We start from the raw sequence: 15,762 nt of genomic DNA on the forward strand, positions 1-15,762 counted from the left end.
ATGTTTACCTTACTGAGGTACTTCCTCCTTTGGGCCACCCGAGCACCCAGAGCTTCCACCTCAGTCTGGGCTTGATCAACAAGCCCTTGAAGGCATCGCTTCTCACTCAGCCCCAGCCTGGAGGCCACAGCCTGAGCTTCATTCACCGCCTGACCCAACAGCTGCTGACGGGCCTCAAGTTCCACACACACACTCAGATGGTCAAACAGGAAACTCTGGGCCAGATCAGGGGGTGGGCTGGTTTTGAGCGCAGAGGTAAGTGCAGGTCGCTGCTCCTCCACCCACTCCTGGGCATCCCTCAGTTGGGTTTCTACTCGAGCCAGATCCTCCAGTGTCTGAGCAGAATCTTGGATCTTCTGCTGAATCAGGCCCTCCAGCTGAGCCCAACGCTGCTCCAGGTGACCCACCTAGTCGGAAGGAGAACATAATATAAACCTGGACAAAGTGCTTACACTCTATGTTATTATAAATTCACAATTCATGAATAGATATTAACATAGAAGAACTATGGGGATGGAGCTGCACCTGTTGCTTGACTAACTCTTTGTCCAGCAAGCTGAGGCAAGGCAGAATAGCTTGTCTTTGGTCTCTTAGGTCTTCCAGAGTTGCTCTCTGCTCCTCCAGGTCACTGAATAGCTTCCTCAGGGCCTCTAGATGCTCACTTGTGCTTTCTGTGTCAGCCCTACGTGCAGATATTGGTTAGGAACACCAGTTTCCAAAATTTATGTTCAAAACATACAAATAAAATATAAGGTATGCATCACATCCTACACAGAAAACATTAATACCTGGCAAGGTAGTCCCATTCCCTGGATACTTGGTGGAAGAGTTCCTCCACAGCAACTACGCTCTCTTGGTACTCTCCACTTCGTTGCATGTCCTCCCCCCTCTGAGCCTCGAGCTCTTCTGCCCGTTGGCCCAGGTCCATCCAACTTCTCCTAAGTCTCCTTATCTCCTCCAGAGCAGGAGACACTTGCCCATTTGTCAGTCTACCAATGGCTTCATTCAAATGGGTTACCTCAGACTGTTTCTCCTTTATCTGCTGGAGAAATTCCTGCAGGAAATAAAAAATGTATTTACAATTAATTTATTGAGTATTCTAAACTGTCTAGACAATTACATTTAGAATTTTTTTAATTATTAAATAAACAGTGTGAAACAAACAAACAAACAAAAAATAAATAAATACATTTTATATATATATATATATATATATATATATATATATACATACATATATATATATATATGTATGTATATATATATATATATATATATATATATGTGTGCACATCAACACAGACCTGTGCCTTGTCCAGCTGGTTTTGTGCAATTTTGGGCTCAAGCTCTGCAGGTCTCCTAATAAGGTTCTGAAGTTGCTGCTCTGTCTCTCTCATTTGGACCTCCAGAGCTGCCTTCTGCTCCGTGATGTCCCTCCAGCTATCTGCTACCTCTTCACAAAGCAGCATACGCTCCTCATTCTTGATACAAAATGAAAGTATTTTGTATGTGACTGTTAGGTTTTTCAAAACCAACAACTTACCACTGCAAGTGCAAACACAAACAGTGCTACTGCCTCTTATTAGTCAACTGACCTGCAGTTTGACTTGCTGTATAGCTGCGGCAGTCTCTCTGACTCTCGGCTCTGACAGGTCACAAGTTGAGCACACAAGTTGCAGATAAGTGCTGGCCTGTTCCTGGAGAGTTCGCTCCTGTTTCACCTGCCAAAAAAATGTCTGTTGTTGATCACAATATTTTCACAAAGGACAATCTGAAAAACTACACATACTTTGCCATGTTTGGTCCCAATCTGAACACATTGTCACACTGTCTGTGAAATTGTGACATGACAGCCATGTAGTTCAACACTATTGTAACGTGAAGGATGATGATACCAAACTTGTCCATGGACCTTGGTGAGGCTAACTGACCTGCTGTAGCGCCTCCTCTAGGCTTAGAGACGGATGTGCAGCAGGCTCGGGCTCTTCTGAAACGGCAGTCAGCCAGGTCTGGCACTGCTGAAGTGTATCTTGGAGACTCACATGTCTCTGTAACTCATGATCCAAACTCTGATACACCTGTAAGACACAGCGAGATACATACATGCTAGGCTATAGCATGTGTCCAAGAAATGCTACCGTAGGTAGAGATCACTGCTTCACTATGCAAATTTTCAGTCATTGTCACAACACAAAGATAAATTAAATAATAAGCCCTGAACAGCAAAGCAGTGATGCAGTGACATATTTGACAGGTGTTGAATGTGGAGGCGTCCACACCCTCCAGGGGGGAGTGAAACAGCAAGGTCTGATTGACAGTGTTAATATGAGAGCCCGAAAAAAGGGAAAAGGGGCGCATGTATTGGCAAACTGCCCAAAGTGTTTGGCAAAGGCTAGAAGGTTGGCATGGTGGCAAGTGGCAGGCAGGATATTAAAGCTGCGTTGGGCTGGGACACAGTTGGCAGCCATCGTAACACTGGAGGCACAGTTGTAGAGAAGCCAGCAGTGTATTGGTAAAGTGTGGCTGGATCACACAATGCCAGATTGGATGTGCAAGTGGTGGTGGAGGTGGTGTCTTGGGAGGTGAGCTATGATGACAGAGTAGGGGTTGCCAAAATGACAGAGTGTGGCTAGATTAGAGGGCTCGCCAGATCTACTGAATAGTGGCGTGTGACCACTTTTGGCTCAGGCATGAAAAAGTGAAGTTGACAGGGGATATGTGGAGATTAATATGGGGAGATTGAGTTAGTGATTTTGGCTGGTGGGGTTTATCTGAGTATGGCTGCTGTTGAGCTTCACTTTGGCAGCCTTAATTGGTTGTGCCCTCTACACTGGCAGTAAAGGGCTGTCTTGAGAGACGGGTTTAAGTGTCAGAATGGGTTAGGATTAAGTGGATGCCTGGGCTGTTGGAATATTAACAGCCCTAATATGTAAACCATGTGAGTCTCTGCATGCATGCACAGTTATATACAAATCCATGGACGCGTGTGCAAATATGGCGTACTGAGTGCACTAATACATCTAGGCCTTGCATTAAAAATGTGTAATAACCACTTCACTACTTCAAACACAGACTAGATGTCTTTCTTAAACCCCCATCCTTCACTCCTCTCTCCTCCTCCTCACTCACTCTCTGCGCTGTGCTACAGATGGCAGAATAGCTGTCTCTGGTGCCTTGCTGGTGAGCCTGGACCTGCTGTTTCAGCCTGCTCTGCACACGGTCACTACAGCCTTGTACCAGGTGGTCTCCACGCTCCTTTAGGGCTGCCAAACGATCCTCAAAGCCTGCTATTTCTTCCATGATGGCCTGGGGAGGACAAAGTAACCAAAAACAATCATGTTAGAGTGAGTCTCCATGGATGAAATATACTGAAATGATATGCCTTATTTCAGAAAGAGTCTGCCCACTGGTCAATGACACAGGAGGTCACAACAGTAAGGCATCACACTGGGAGGTTACCCAGGATATTAAACAGGCCTGAAGAGGTGAAAGAAGATGAAATTTGCCGTGAACAGCTGTTTTATGAGTTAGAAGTCAGCTCTTGTGGATTTATAAGCTCAAAGTCAGCCAGAGACTAATCAGAAATTACTTGGAGACACGATTTTCTTCCAAAGCTTAATTGTAATATTTTTAGAAAATAGTAAATGGATCATTATATGAAATTATTTAACAGCAAAAACCTTGCTGTTAATCAACAAGGACAATTATTTGTGTGGCTTCTGTGCCACACGTTTGTTTTGATTAATTATTTACCCTCTATGCTAACATGCCAACATAATCCTAATGAAGAAATGTACATTAGCAAGTAGTTTAAATATTCTTCAGCAGCCAAACCGTTACCACTAATTAAAAACTCCTGCCAATACTGTGCAATTTCAACTCGCCAGGATAGTGTTTTCTTTCCTTAGCAACAAATACTACAATCTCCTCCAAAAACATGCCTATGTCACTGTAATAAGGATACATTTGATTGAATTATTTTAGCACCACAATTAAATGTTTGGAGAAAAAAAAAAAAAAATCAACTAATGGGTTTTGTCACCTTGTGCCTGGCCAGCTGTTGAGTAGCTGCTTCCAGGCTGCCGCCCACAGTGGGATCAGGAGTCACCATTCTGCTGGACATCTGGAGCAGCCAGCGCTCCACCTCCTGGAGTTCATTGTGGTAAGTTTCCTGTTCCTTCACCTGGCGTTCCAGATTCTCCACATGAGTCTGGATCATTCGAGCACATACAGACAAAATGTACTGATTATTTCAGCCTTTGTGTTAATGTTGTCTAATACATGCACCTAACTGGCACAACATACTTACATAAATAAAAAATCCTTCTAGATAAATTCACCTCCAAAGTCACATGGAAAAATTCTTATTCACATATTACATGTTTTGATTACTTTCAACTGAGCACAGGTCCTCACCATGGCTCTTTTAGAGAGTTCACTGTAGTCTTTTTGAAGTCTGCTCATTTTGTCTCTGATGGAGGGGTAGTGGACAGAAGCCAGCAGAGCGTCTCCCTTTTCCACCACAGACCTGACAGATCCATCGTGGGACTGAACCACCTGGAGCAGAGCCTGAGCACACAAACAGACAACATGAATCTTTTGTCTCTAGTCTAAAATTCACCCTTGGTACATGTAAATATGTGAAGTTACTATGTTCAATGTCATCAGTATTTAAATTTTTTTATAGTGATGGATTGTACTACACTGTCAGACATTTTCCAAGAATTTATTAATGTCAAAGTAAAGGTGTAACTCTGGAAAATGGTCAGCAGTTATGTAAAGTATATTCAGCTCTAGTCTTAATGGTCTAAGCCATCTAACATCTCTCATGTGTGCCATTAAACTAATAATCCTCAGGAAGGTCATGCTTCCATTTGAACGCATCCATGTGAAAAATTACTGAATTCTGCATTAATGAAGTGCCCTGTAGGGTATAATAATTATAATTTCAATTTAAATATTGTAGTGTCGGATAAAAAAGACTGAGAAAAATACATAGTTGTGCACCTTATATTTAGCCAGCTGTGCTCTCCGTTGGTATAGTTCAGCCTTGGGCTCCACCGGGGTGCTGAGCAAAGCTCTGGTCTCCACCAACCACTGGGCCTGAGCCTTGTACCGGTCCTGGAACTCCTTAGCTAAAAGCACTGCCCGCTCTAGAAAGCTGTGCTCCTGCCTCAGTCCACCTGCAAGCTCCTCCAGCTGGGCAAGACGAGCCTCTACCTCTCCTCCCAAACTCTCAGCTCCAACTTCATCCAGGAAGCCTGCCGCCTGCTCTGCCCGCTCCCTCAGAGATTTCAGAAAACTGTGGCCATGTTGGAGCTCGGACTGGAGAGTCTTTAAAGAAAGAGTGAAAGAAAGAACACAAATTCTGTAACTATAACTCAGCATGGGTTGGGATATAGTCCTTTGATTTGTTTTTACTACCACTGCTGAATTAAATTAAAAAAAAAAAGGAAAAATGCTTTCTGTGCTGAAATTGCATCAAAATTACAATATATATAGTCTATAATAAGAAAATCATACTATCACAGTTGCCATGACTTTGAGGTTAGCGTTCAAGCACATCGGTATCAATGCTTTCTTTGTCCTTCATCTTCAATGCTGCCCCAGACACCCAGACCAGTCTGGCAGTGTGTTTGAAAGGCTTTGAAACCATCAGGTAGGCTGACACCTGCGTGGTGAGATGTGGAGAAGACTGGGAGGTCATGTTGTGGAGAAACCACACTGAATAATATGAAAGAAGAAGCCAATTATAAGGAACCTTAACAGGCGGCAGTAGCCATGGGGGTTTCCAGGGCAACCACAACACACACTGCACACACATACAGACCTCCACTCAATGGGACATCATCTAGCTTTCATCATCAGTCTATTATTGCTTGAGTAGGGAGTAGCTTCATACTACACCCAGCCCAGATCTTCAGCTAATGCTGTTTACAAGAATTGTGTCTCCCTGCACATATCCGTGTTTACTATTCAGGCTCCAGACATCTTCATGAGTCCAGTAACAACGCCAACGTTCATGCTTTATGACCTTAAAAGTAGACACTCACTGTATAACAATTCCTTACAATTGTGTGTGGTGAGTACACAAGCTAAAACAAGAAAGGCTGTGATGAGCTGTAGATTCAGCTCAATAGGACTCCTGATCTCCACTTCATATTGAAACATTGGTTCTTCACACCTCATACTTGACCCATAGGTGTTGTATTAAATTTGTAAGGTAAGTAAATAGTCCTCCAGAATCCGATTTGGCCCATCTTATGCTTATTAGGTCCAAAACTATTTTGTTATTCCAACCTTTGAAAAGTCCAGATTTCTCCATGGGCACGGGTCCAATTAGCATGAAGATAAAAATAACAACTTTGGCTAAATTTTGCAATTGATAGAGGGATTGAAACCTGCTTAATATCACATCACTAAAATTTACTAAACTGGCTGCTAGTCTAGCTGCTATTATTGCTAGACAATGCAATAATCTGTAATACATACGTTAGTGCAGCGTGGCAATTATCATATCTGAGGTCCTGAACATATTGTGCCCTTTATTGTGTGAACGGTCTTGTACCATGACAACCCCAATTATCCTTGTCAGGTGCATTGTGCACCAACTGTAAATGATGCACACTAGTGATACTATTTCTTATTCTGTATGAGTTCTCTTACTCCATTATTTACTGTAATATATCTACTGAAGAGCTGTCAGCCACGTTTAATCATTACCATTTTCTTATAACAGAGTCCATTTCTAAGGTGACCCTGCGAGCAATTTATTAACCATGCTGTCACTGGCTCTTAATCTTTAATGTACCAACTGAAAAAAAACATGAAATGACACGGAATTGTACAAGCAGTGCAGAAATAAGTCCTAACATGGACCAATTTCTCTTCACCTTTTGACACAAACACTGACTGTGTGCATTTGAAAAGTGACTTTGGGTAGAAATGTCCTTGAATGTTTATGAAAAATCTGAACAGAGGAAGGGAGGGGTTGCTTAATTAGGAGACAGCCCTTTGTTTATTTTTGCATTGTTTACAATTTTTCCTTGAGCTAATGATGTAGGAGCAATCTAGGTGAAAAAAAAAAAAAAAAAAAAAAAAAAAAAGGTGTATGAATGAATATATATAACTGATATATTTGAGAAAAAAACAATAAAACTATATTTTCTGGATAAAGACAAAATGAGAAAATGTAAATGTAGTTAATTTTTATTAGTCAAAAAAAATTATCATTATTCAGATCAAAAGGACAAATTTTCTTCTAAAAACAGTGTATCTGCTAAAAAATAATTAAATATCTAAGTAAAGTCATTATTTCTGACTTACAAGGCTAAACAGTGTTGTCCAAATTAAGTTTTTACATCTACAACTCAGTGCTAAATGAGGCGCAAGTCCAACTAATGGTCCAGGACAAAACTATTGACAACTGGACTTTTAGTCAATGTATAATCATCTCACTTTGGGGGAATGACTAAATGATGGAGCACTTGTGAGCTATCTGCAGTGCTCGATGGACACATGCAGTGCAGCATGTCTTCGGTCCCCATGCAGAGACAGAGCATCAATCCCAGAGAGGGATTACTGCAAAGCCCAGACCAGATGATCTATTGAAAACTTCTATGTGTTTGGTTGTTAATGTATTCATGAGTATGTGTGTGAGGAAGACAAAGACAAACGAGATGTAGTTATAAAAAAAATAGGGAAAAAATTGTGTGAAGTCACAGAGGATTTATTGGTTTGGGAGTTTGCTTGTTAGTTAGTACTTTGGATGGTTTTTACAGCATGAAATGAGTGTTAGAGGAGCGAAGTGTGTGTGTGTGTGTGTGTGTGTGTGAGATGTGAAGCGGTAAGGGCACTGCATCAATTACAGCGTCTGTGCCAGCGGGCTCTGACACCGGCGCTTCTTCATCCTCTGCTTCACAGTAGGAGGTCTCTCCTTGCTACTATGCTTCCTCTAAAGCAGCACTTGCTTTGTCTTCATAAAGAGCTGATCGATACACATACTCACCCAATCCTCTACACACTCAATATGAACTATTCCAAATAAACATTTACAATGATTTTTTTTTTTTTTTTTGTACTGAAGTCTGTTCCAGCACAGCTTCTTCCTGATAATGTCCATTGACACAAAAAGCACTAAGAGAGACAGTTCCTTTCTGGCATCTCAGTAGGTTTCTTCACGTTTAGAGCAGTATTTGAATATTAAAGGTAAACTGTTATTCAGATAGTTCATGCATATTTCACTGGCCAAGAATATTGTGGCTGTATAACTGACGCTACAAGCAGATACCATATGTTGCTTGGCAGAAAAATACATTGCGAATGGACACTTTTGCTAGCTTTCATATTGGCCTGAGATGGGTTTGTGTTCAACTTCTCCCTTCTAAACTGAAGGTGTGCTAACTCTGCATTTTATCATGGTAATACTTGGCACCTGCATTGAATTGTTGGAACCTGTTCAGGAATGCCTATTAAAAGCTGTATTGCACTTTGTATCCAAATGCCTGACGAGCAAATTGAATTTTTGCAGTGTGTGTAGAATGTAATGTAGAGCAATACCTCTAATTTTTTCATCTTCTTCTCCATGGCGACCCGGTCTAGAGGCTCAGAAGTATCCATTAAAGCTGCAAAGCTTTTCTGAGTCGAGCTGAGCCAGTCTGTAAATGACATGCAAAGAGTTTCTGCCTCTTCAATACTTTTCACCTCCTCCTGCAGCTGCTTGATGGTGTCCTGAAAAAAAGATCAGATAAATATTCAGAGGAGAAGTTGAATGAAATTGGGATTTTCAAGATTAATATTCATATATGGCATTTATGCTGACAAAAGATGTTTTAGTAATATTAATAAGATTTTTTTTTTCCAATTGCCTATTATATGTGGCTTCAACTGGGCAAATACATAGAGATAAAATAGTGTGGAGTAACAGAATGAAGTAATTCTTGTCCATCATATTAACATGGTATTTCCTAGTATGTAACATTAAAGTTAACAACTTCACAACTACTTCACAATAATAGCTGTTTTCGGGTTTCTGAGGTCATAGCTGTTGTTAAGTTAGGGCAACATGGTGTGTAACGTTTAGTTTTCAGGCCTGAGATGTTTCCTAGCAGTCTAACACTGGCCACTGAGGTTCAAAATCTCTCTGATCAGCCATCAACAAAGAAAATATCTGTTTTCCCCTTAGTGTTTCATCTTCTGAGTGTCAATAGCTTTACAACAAGGTGAAGAGGGGCTTTATGTTTTTCACGCATTATCCACTTGACTGAAATTTTGAGTCAGTACCACCAGAGGATGGGGAGGGATGCTTGCAGCTTTGACACATTATTCACTCAACTTGCAAATCCTGTGGTGAGAACCTCCAATTAGCTGATAGTGCTGAGTGCACACCTTTTTGACAAGACAGGGGCCATATGGCCCCCACTTCACACAGCATAATTATTGACATCCATGGTAAGTGAGGGATGTTCTTGTCTGCATGCATGTGTGTCGGAATGACTTAAGTATATGCATGCCTGAGTAAATTTTGAGAGAGGGAGGAAGAGGTTTGGGGATAACAGAGACAGAGAAACAAAGTAAGGTAGTGACAAGGAGATACACAGTCAGATGTGTTACTGAAGGTGTAAAAATCAATGCAGTGCGGGCAAACCTTTTCCACTACTGGTGCTGGGTGTGAGATTGCCTTCTGTAGCGGTTAATTACAGCCCAACACCAGACCAGAGAGGCCCCATTGATTTTCCTTTAGTCCCCCCCAGAGGAGCAGACAAATAGAGAGGCTATTTCTGAGTATATGGAGCAACACCGGCTGGGCTCACAGGCATAAGTCCAAAAGCTACTTCAATGGGGTGCTACAGAAGAAAGGTTCAAACTTGCACAGGAGTAAATTCCTTGGTGAGAGAGTATAACAATGCGTGAAAAGCCCACTGCAGGCAAAGATGCCAATGGCAATACACACCACTTCATATTACTCTTCATATACTCTTCTGTTTTGGTACAAAGTATCCACAGGCATAAGAACCAATGATTTTTGTTTTTTAGTATAAGGTGAAATACCAAGCCATTGTCTCGCTCATTGTTACCACAAATTTGCCTACTTTCTCCAATATGACTGACACAGATATTAAACTGTATGTGTTTTTAAAATGTCTTTTAAAAAGAAGGGGTCAGTTAGGTTTTATGATGCTATTATGAAACCTATGTTTCACAATGCTATTCAAGTTGACAGATCACAGAAAATCTCACAAGATGCATAAAAAAAAAAAAAAAAAAAAAAAAACGAAGTCTAAGTGACAAGATAGTGTAAATATAGAGCTATGACTCCATGAACCATTCAACATCTGACGATGTTTTACCTGAATGTTGAGCAGCAGAGAATGGTAGCGGGCAGTGAGCTGTGTGGCAGTGACACTAACACAACTACTGATGTAAGTTTCCTCCAGAACCTGCTGAGCCAGAGAAGAGAGGCCATCGACTTCCCCCTGTCGAGCAAGAACTGCCTCAAGACAGCCCTGGTCATTAAAGACATGGAGATGTGCATTAATTATCATACCTCAATTAATTACAGCGGGGGAAAAAAAAGTCTTATGAATGTCAAAAAAGGGTGGAGAAAAAAAAATAAAAATAAAATCAACATTAAATCTCGGTCACATCGTAACACTTTGGGCCAAATGTTTGTGTTTGTATGCAGGGAATGAAAATACAGAGACTGCTTGACATCCTGACACTGGCAGGAAGTCTGCTCCAGAGGGAGGAGACCTGGCAGGGAAATACTCTCTGCAATGCTGTTTTCCTTCAAGCACATGCTGTGAATGGAGTGGATACATGAGTGTGTGTTGTAGTGTTGAGCCCCAGGATACCACATAGCTTTCATTTTCAAGGAAAGAATATTATTTTCATTGGATATTGTTGTGGTTGAGTTTTGATTAATTTTACCAGTAGGTAGGCTTGTCTTGATGAGACTGTCACTTAAAAAGTACATCTAAGTCAAATATAGCACGAGAATGGTGGATAGGATTCATTTAAAGCCACTTGAATTTAGTTAAAAGTTATATAGTGGAGCCCTTTGCTGTTTGGGCCTAAAAATTTGCAACAACAAAGAGAGCGATCTGTCAGTTTTATTGAGGATAAAACATTTTTAGAGGGCCATATTTCATATGAACTTAAAGCCCTTTTGCAGAAGCCATGCCCCTCTCTCTGACCTGGAGTTTCTTCAGCTGAGTCTCCTTGTTTGCTCTGTTTGACCTCCGATGTCGTCTGATGTTTGCCACCTTCTCCATCTCCTCCAGCCACTGAGCCAAGCTCAGGAACCGCTGAACCATCTGCCTCAGTCTGGTCAGTGTGGAGCTCAGCTGGGACTGAGTCTCTTCCAGTCGACACTGGTAGGCACCCCACTCTCTCTGAGCGGTGTCCAGGGCTCGGTCCTCGATCTGTGGTATACCCCAAGGAATTACTCTCTCTCTGCTAGTGAGCACAGAGGAGAGTAAAGACTGGCCATTTGAGCAGCGATCCTGCAGAAGCTAAGGATATAAAAGAAGAAACAATTAAACTGAGGACTCTAAAGAAGTTCAGTTTCCAAAAAGACCAAGTATTAAAAATGAATACACAAGAATGCCCAATAAATTGAAAAAGCTCTACCTTACATTGTACATTCATGAAAATATGAATTAATTATATTCAAAGCTCCACAGTATTACTACCTGTAGCTTTTGCAGTGTCTTCTCTAGTGTATCCACGTTTCCCTCTGGATGAGATAAGGAAGCCAGAGTGGCCTGTTCCTGCTCGAACCAGTCCTCAAACACATGTAATCCCCTTTGATATTCCTGATGGACCAGCACTAATCCCTTGGCTTTACTGACTGCATTCTGAAAAACAACAGGTAGGATACATTTCTGGAGTGTACTCAATAATAAAAGAGCACAAGACAGCTTGTTGTCAAATGCAATGATTCTGATTAGAATATGGCACTCAAAGAAAGTCACAGAAACAGGAAAAAAAAATGATGTCTCACCTTCCAAAATTACAACATTAATTAATGCCCAGAGGTGTTTTGAAAAACATTATAATATCACAGTGGAGTTAATGTTTAATTATCAATATATAATTTTATCCAATTAGGCATTCTCTGTTAAAATTTGTCATATTTACCACAAACATTTTTGACTCTTGTAAAGACACTATGACCTTGATCTTTGACCACCGAAATGTCAGTTCATCCTTGAGTCCAAGACACGGATGGATGGAAAACCCAAAAAACATAATGCCTCTGGCCCCGGCTGTTGCAGGAGTGCAGGCATATCCCCCATTCATTATTCAAATGCCTGCAGAGGAAGAAATGAAACCGTATGTTGTGGGTAAGTACCTTGGCCTTTTCTTTGAGGGTGTTGTATCTACACTGCAGCTGCTGCACCTCCTGCTGGGTAGTGTAGTGTTCAGCCATATTGGACCCCTTTGTTGCAATGGTCTCCAGAGGACTGCTGTGACTTAATACTTCTTCATAGAGAAGCTGGAATGAAATAAGAACACATGCACACACTCATTGTAGTTTATTTCACTCCTCTTGGTGTGTGCCAAGAAAAAAAAAAAAAGAAAAGAAAAGCTGAAGAAACATGGCAACTGTGCTGTAAGATAGTGTGAGTCTTTAGGAATATAAATAATAGGAACAGTGATTAATATCAAATATACCAAAAGATATGATTTGTGAAAAATGATACCTTGGTCTTTCCTAGGTTGGCCGTCTTGTCTCTCATCTCAGAGTACTGTCTGTCTGAGCAGCTCAGTGTCTCCTCCACGCGATCCATCCACAACACAAACTGACCCACGTCCTCCTGATAGCTGGTCCATTGTGACAGAGCTCCCTCCAGTTGACTGAAAATCGAAATCATGGCATTAACATGCAGGCAACAAACAGATCTAAAGAAAGACACGTGCAGCCTACATGAGCAAACCTAAATCTAATTGTTCCTTTAGCCTTTCAACTGGGTGAAATCCATCAAGTGAAACTAGACAGCTACCATCCTCTATCAACTGTCTGACAGATGGACCGAGTAACAATCACAACCTTTTACACTGAATGGAGGCAGAGAGCAGGGAATCCCATGAGTCCTTGAGGTCCTGGATCTGTTTGCGAATCACTGGGACGCCCTCAGCCGAAGTGTTTCTCTGGACAGCTTCTCCGCGTGTCAGTAGCATCTTTAGTTGGATCTCCCTCTCCTGACGGGCAGCCAGTAAAGCCTGCAAACAAAGAAATGCCTCATGGTTCCGCTATGCTTACATCTTTACTTGATTATCAGCATCAGTCTATAGTACAGAGATCTTTTTGGGCTGACATTTGAATCGTTCGTCTGTGTTACTGCTCTGGCTCTGCCCACGTTGATGCTGCACTGGCCTGGTCACACTACACAAAGAAACAAATTTACAGATAACACACTATGCTGACCTTCACTATCCAGAACAAGAATGTGAGCTTTATAGCCAGTTATTCCTAATCATTTAAAAATGTAATAAAAATACAAGTTCCTTTAATGTGCCACCAGATTTCCCTCCTGAGGTACTAGAGCAGCACCAAGACCTGCTTTTGAATCATCGGTGTCCTTGGCTAAATAGTTGAAAATTGTGGATTATTCTCTTGAGGTTGCACACCCATCTTCTCCCTCCTTACTTCTAGCTGCAGCATCCGGTCCTCCAGCACACCCTTGTCAGTGGTCGTGGAGATGCAGGTGTTGAGGATCCTCTGAGCTTCACACACCCAGTCCTGCAGCTCTTTAAGACCCTGAGAGAAGAGGCGGTGTTCCCCTACGATACGGTCAATCCTGGAGGCTTTGTCCTTTAAAAATAAGAACAGCACTGTAAACACACTCTTCAAGTTTTACATCAGTTATGAGAAACAGATTTGAAGCATTGTAAAAATTAAGATCACAATTTCCCGTTCCTGGTATATAAAAACAATGTTGTCACATTGTCTGCTTGTATTTGAAATTGCTGAATTCTTGTTTCTCCTCACAAGTGTCCCTGGAGACTTTCCCACCCTCACAAATTACTGTCAAATCCTTTTTTTTCCTGTCATCCCTCGTACATCACCAGCATCTGTGTAACTGTTGGGTGGAGTTAGGCTGAGCTGCAATAACAATCTACAAAGAGCACTTTTAAATGATTTTATTCCTGTTTCCATGTCTGGCCGGGAAGAAGTCCTAAAAATAACGCTCCACTAGTTAACCGGCAAAGTAAATAACTCCCATTCATCATTGTTGGGACACACTCACTGTCCTGAGAGAGGAGAATGGTGCTTTGCAGGCAGTGTAATATTTTGTTCCACTCTGTGTCAAATTAATCATTAGAGTATGACTAATCTAACGGGAGCTTCAAAAAGGTCAGATTCCCATTCACACATTTCAGCTCTGGCATTTCAGAAGTGCTTCATTGCACAAAGGCACGTGCAACAAACTTGGTCCTCTTTATGTTGATGAGACTGCCGCCATGAAGACCTTTTTGAGGTGAGGGGTTGATTACTGCACTCGGGTAATTTACTCTGGATACACAGACATGCTTGGATGTCACATTTTCACCTGAAGAAAGCCGTACAGCAACTGTAGCTTATATGCAACTGGGGTATAATGCATGATACAACAGATTACAAAGAACAACATTAAGCGGTATTGGTTGAATAGAAGGATGCATGGATTTCACCTCAAACAATACACAAATCAAGCAAGGCACATATCAGCTTGCTGCAGCCTTTCTCAGACAGAGACACTGATAAGTAGACAAGGAAAGGGATGCACAGGGGGACAAAGTGGGAGCAGTTTTACCTTGGTTAGGTTGCTGAGGGCGAGGTACTGTGCTGACAGTTGGGACACACGGTGGACGAAGCCCTTGCCAGCTGCTTGTCCCTCCCATAGACGGTGAGCTCTGTCCCTCAGTCTGCCCAGCTCTGCCTCTCGACTGGCAATCTCTTCCAGTACATACTGGGCCAGTATGAAGCAGGAGGAGATGGAAAAGTAAAGATGAAAGAGCAGTAGGATGTGAGGAAGCACAGGTGGAGGCGAAGGGTTAAAAGTGAAAGATTGGAAAGGATGGTTGCGCGTGAGCGCCATGAAATTTTAAGTCAAAGTGGAGACAGAAGTCAAAGCGGAGACAGAAGAGAAAAGGGTGAAAGGCACGGAGGAGGGATATAGGATTGGGTTAACATGACAAGAACAGACACGAAAAATACATGGATAAAGACAAGGGAAAAGAACAATAAGAAAAGAGCATCAGAAGCACTTCTCTTGATGTTCATTTTTAAATAGAAATATTCAGTTAGACACGACAGCACAGCACAGTGGAGTGGAAACATGCCTGATGATAAATAAATGTGAAGGTAGGGGGTTGTAAGTGAAAAGGCAAAGAGGATTTTGCCAACACAGGTTCAGACACTGAAACCGGCATGAAGCCTGCATGTATTGTACTTCAGGTGCTCAGGGAAGAAATGTAATTGCTAGCAGGGCCAGACAAAAGGCAACCAGGAGAAGTGCTACGGCAGGCGACAAGAGTAAATACAAAAATAGAAGCAACGATAAGGACGGCGCTTTGAGATGGGCTTGATACATTTTTTTCTCTTCTGTCGTTTTTATCTTTTTAACGCTCTGTGCCTCTCTTCTTTTTTGTCCCTGCCAGACATGGCGGAGGCTGTTATCGCATCCTGAAAAGGGCCCTTTAGCCACGCAGTGTTTCAGCTGTGACAGAAGGAGAATTAATTAGATTTCTGGACTTTTCCTCTGACTATTGTGT

General features: G+C 41.8%; 1 protein-coding gene across 1 annotated transcript in view; it reads right to left on the minus strand.

Moving 5' to 3' along the window:
* The window catches only part of syne1a (spectrin repeat containing, nuclear envelope 1a), a 115,748-nt gene that overhangs the window by 43,609 nt on the left and 56,377 nt on the right, over window positions 1–15,762 (minus strand). Inside the window, exons 55-73 of the mRNA XM_029497094.1 lie at window positions 14,802–14,957; window positions 13,655–13,819; window positions 13,055–13,227; window positions 12,708–12,861; window positions 12,356–12,499; window positions 11,694–11,858; window positions 11,196–11,513; window positions 10,350–10,505; window positions 8,560–8,730; window positions 5,008–5,334; window positions 4,417–4,569; window positions 4,043–4,210; window positions 3,130–3,306; window positions 1,932–2,078; window positions 1,596–1,721; window positions 1,305–1,481; window positions 789–1,054; window positions 526–682; window positions 9–407 (exon numbers count right to left, since the gene is read on the minus strand). Coding sequence (XP_029352954.1) covers window positions 9–407; window positions 526–682; window positions 789–1,054; window positions 1,305–1,481; window positions 1,596–1,721; window positions 1,932–2,078; window positions 3,130–3,306; window positions 4,043–4,210; window positions 4,417–4,569; window positions 5,008–5,334; window positions 8,560–8,730; window positions 10,350–10,505; window positions 11,196–11,513; window positions 11,694–11,858; window positions 12,356–12,499; window positions 12,708–12,861; window positions 13,055–13,227; window positions 13,655–13,819; window positions 14,802–14,957 — 3,699 coding nt within the window. The remainder of the gene's footprint in view (window positions 1–8; window positions 408–525; window positions 683–788; window positions 1,055–1,304; window positions 1,482–1,595; window positions 1,722–1,931; window positions 2,079–3,129; window positions 3,307–4,042; window positions 4,211–4,416; window positions 4,570–5,007; window positions 5,335–8,559; window positions 8,731–10,349; window positions 10,506–11,195; window positions 11,514–11,693; window positions 11,859–12,355; window positions 12,500–12,707; window positions 12,862–13,054; window positions 13,228–13,654; window positions 13,820–14,801; window positions 14,958–15,762) is intronic.

This window comes from Echeneis naucrates, chromosome 24 (assembly GCF_900963305.1).
Source record: "Echeneis naucrates chromosome 24, fEcheNa1.1, whole genome shotgun sequence".
NCBI classification, from domain to species: domain Eukaryota; kingdom Metazoa; phylum Chordata; class Actinopteri; order Carangiformes; family Echeneidae; genus Echeneis; species Echeneis naucrates.